Source organism: Octopus bimaculoides, chromosome 6, assembly GCF_001194135.2.
Source record: "Octopus bimaculoides isolate UCB-OBI-ISO-001 chromosome 6, ASM119413v2, whole genome shotgun sequence".
NCBI classification, from domain to species: Eukaryota; Metazoa; Mollusca; class Cephalopoda; order Octopoda; family Octopodidae; genus Octopus; species Octopus bimaculoides.
The window spans coordinates 66533752-66535985 of record NC_068986.1 but is presented as its reverse complement, the minus strand read 5'-3'; the positions used below and the strand labels follow the sequence as shown (position 1 = coordinate 66535985).

The 2234-nt window shown below is 35.6% G+C and overlaps 1 protein-coding gene across 1 annotated transcript in view; it reads left to right on the top strand.

The window, feature by feature from the left end:
• The first annotated feature begins 910 nt into the window (after nucleotides 1-910).
• Nucleotides 911-2234, top strand: part of LOC106877206 (F-box DNA helicase 1) — a 51677-nt gene continuing 50353 nt past the window's right edge. The window contains exon 1 of the mRNA XM_014926055.2: nucleotides 911-2163. Within this exon, the coding sequence (XP_014781541.1) occupies nucleotides 1090-2163 (1074 nt within the window). The 5' untranslated portion in view covers nucleotides 911-1089. The remainder of the gene's footprint in view (nucleotides 2164-2234) is intronic.

Below are 2234 nucleotides of genomic sequence, written 5' to 3'. Positions count from 1 at the left end.
TATCTGACTTGGTATCCGGGGAAAAAGTCAGAGAAAATGTCACAAATTTAGCAATTAAAAAAGTAACAAGAAAAAGTCAGTTTATTTAAGTGTTATAAACAACTGAAGTAATAAAACAAAAAATAGTTTAAATCAGTTATTGTCTGACTACATGAGTTGTGTACAAAGTGTGTGTGTGTGTGTGTGTGTGTGTGTGTGTGTGGGTGTATGCGCGTGCGTGCATGCGTGCGTGCGTGTGTGTGTGTGTGCTAAGGCAGCGAGCTGGCAGAATTGTTAGCACCCCAGGCAAAATGTTTAGTAGCATTTCGTCCGTTACTACGTCGTAAGTTCAAATCCTACCAAGATCAACCTTGCCTTTCATCTTTTTCAGGATCGATAAAATAAGTACCGGTTGAGCACTAGGGTTGATGTAATCGAATTACCCCCCACCACCGAAATTTCTGACCTTGCGTCAAAATTTGAAACCAATTTATATATAATGGTACGCATCACACATGTGAAAAAAATAACTTTTTACACAAATTCTTATACAAAGTAAGACAACCAAAAAACAAATTAAGTCACTCATTTTATTAACAATACACATACATATATATACATTGAAAGCACCTTCAATAAGATAGTGGCATTACATGCATATACAGTATTTTTCATGCTGATGACTCTCCCGTCCAAGTTAAGAGTATATTCCGTTGGCTTATTCCTGTGACTTTTTTCCTGCTACTTTTTTTTTTTTTAACCTGGATTCTCTGACTTACCATGAAATGTACACTTGACAATTTATCAATACTTATTGAATGCATTTTAGTAATTCAAAAATGGAATCCAGAGTTGCCTCCCCTCCCTCTTTTTAAAAAATAAACTGTTGCCAATTTGGATATTGATAGTTTTCGTTGCTAATTATGTGATAGTGACAAACTAAATTTTCTTAGTTCACTACACAAAAAATGTTAGCATACGCTATTGGGTTTTCGTATGGTAAGCGTTCCTTATAGCTTTCTTTCAGTCATTCTGACGTAGTTTCTAAACAAGAGCTCTCTTTACTTGAAAATACTAAAAGATATTCTATGTGACTTGTAAAAAAATACGATGCCTCGGCATGGATTTAAAAAAGCCCGGAATAGTACATATTTATCTGAATCTTCCCCATCAACTTCTAATGATTTCACACATATACTGCCTACTGAAACTGCCAGTCCATGTCTAGATCCTAACAATAACAACAATCAAAAGGGGGACTGCACTAACATGAACGATGATTTGGAAACAAACGTATACCAAAATATCTCTGCTTTCACTGAAAAACAAGAGAGTAAATTTACAGATAAGTTTACGGGATTTACAAAAGCTAGTCAGTTAATTCGTTTAAAAGCACCTCGACCACAAAATATCGAAAAACCAAAAGAACCACACGTAAAAGATGCAACAATTGCTCATGCAAATCTAATTTCCGAAACAAAACAGACTGTATCTACTAATCATGCGTTTAAAATTTGTGACAGCTCTTCGGGAAAGAGTAAAATTCTTATGACAACAAGCCAGTGTTTTGATTATCAAAACACGGAAGAAGGATCGAAAGCTCTCGTAAACCCATTTTCTGTTTTGAAAAAGGCGGGAAATATAAATAAATTTTTACAGCCTCGTAAACAAACACGAAAGAAAAAGAATCATCAAATTGAAAATCAGAGTAGCCTCTTACAATTTTACTCTAGTTCGCCGAAAAAAACTGTTATCCCTCGTGAAAATCCGAACCCCTCTCAAGTCCCTCCCGTCAATCCTTCTGTTAATGTAGACAGTAAACGCATTGGGTCTTCCCATCCTGTAGGTACGACGGTGAAAAGTTCTGAAGATCGCCGGTCGACGAACGTTAAAAATCTTAGAAAACGTAAAAGACCTCTCTACCGAATGCAAACAGCTGCAATAGTGTTAAGTAACTCTGATGATGACGAAGATAACAATACAAGTAGTGCATGCAATTTTGCAGAAAAACATTATGGTCTTTTTGGTAACAGCTGTGATGATATCTTAGAAAAAGTCAATTTCTTTGAACGATTACCCGAAGAACTAAAGAGGATCATTTTCTGTCAATTACCAGCTCGTGATCTATTCTATACTTGTCCCCAGGTGTGTACAGATTGGAATCGTGTGATAAATAAAACCAAAGTAAGTCACTGCGATTTTTTTTCTTATGTGTAATAAAACTAGGGGGGCGTAATGATTAATTTCAATAATTT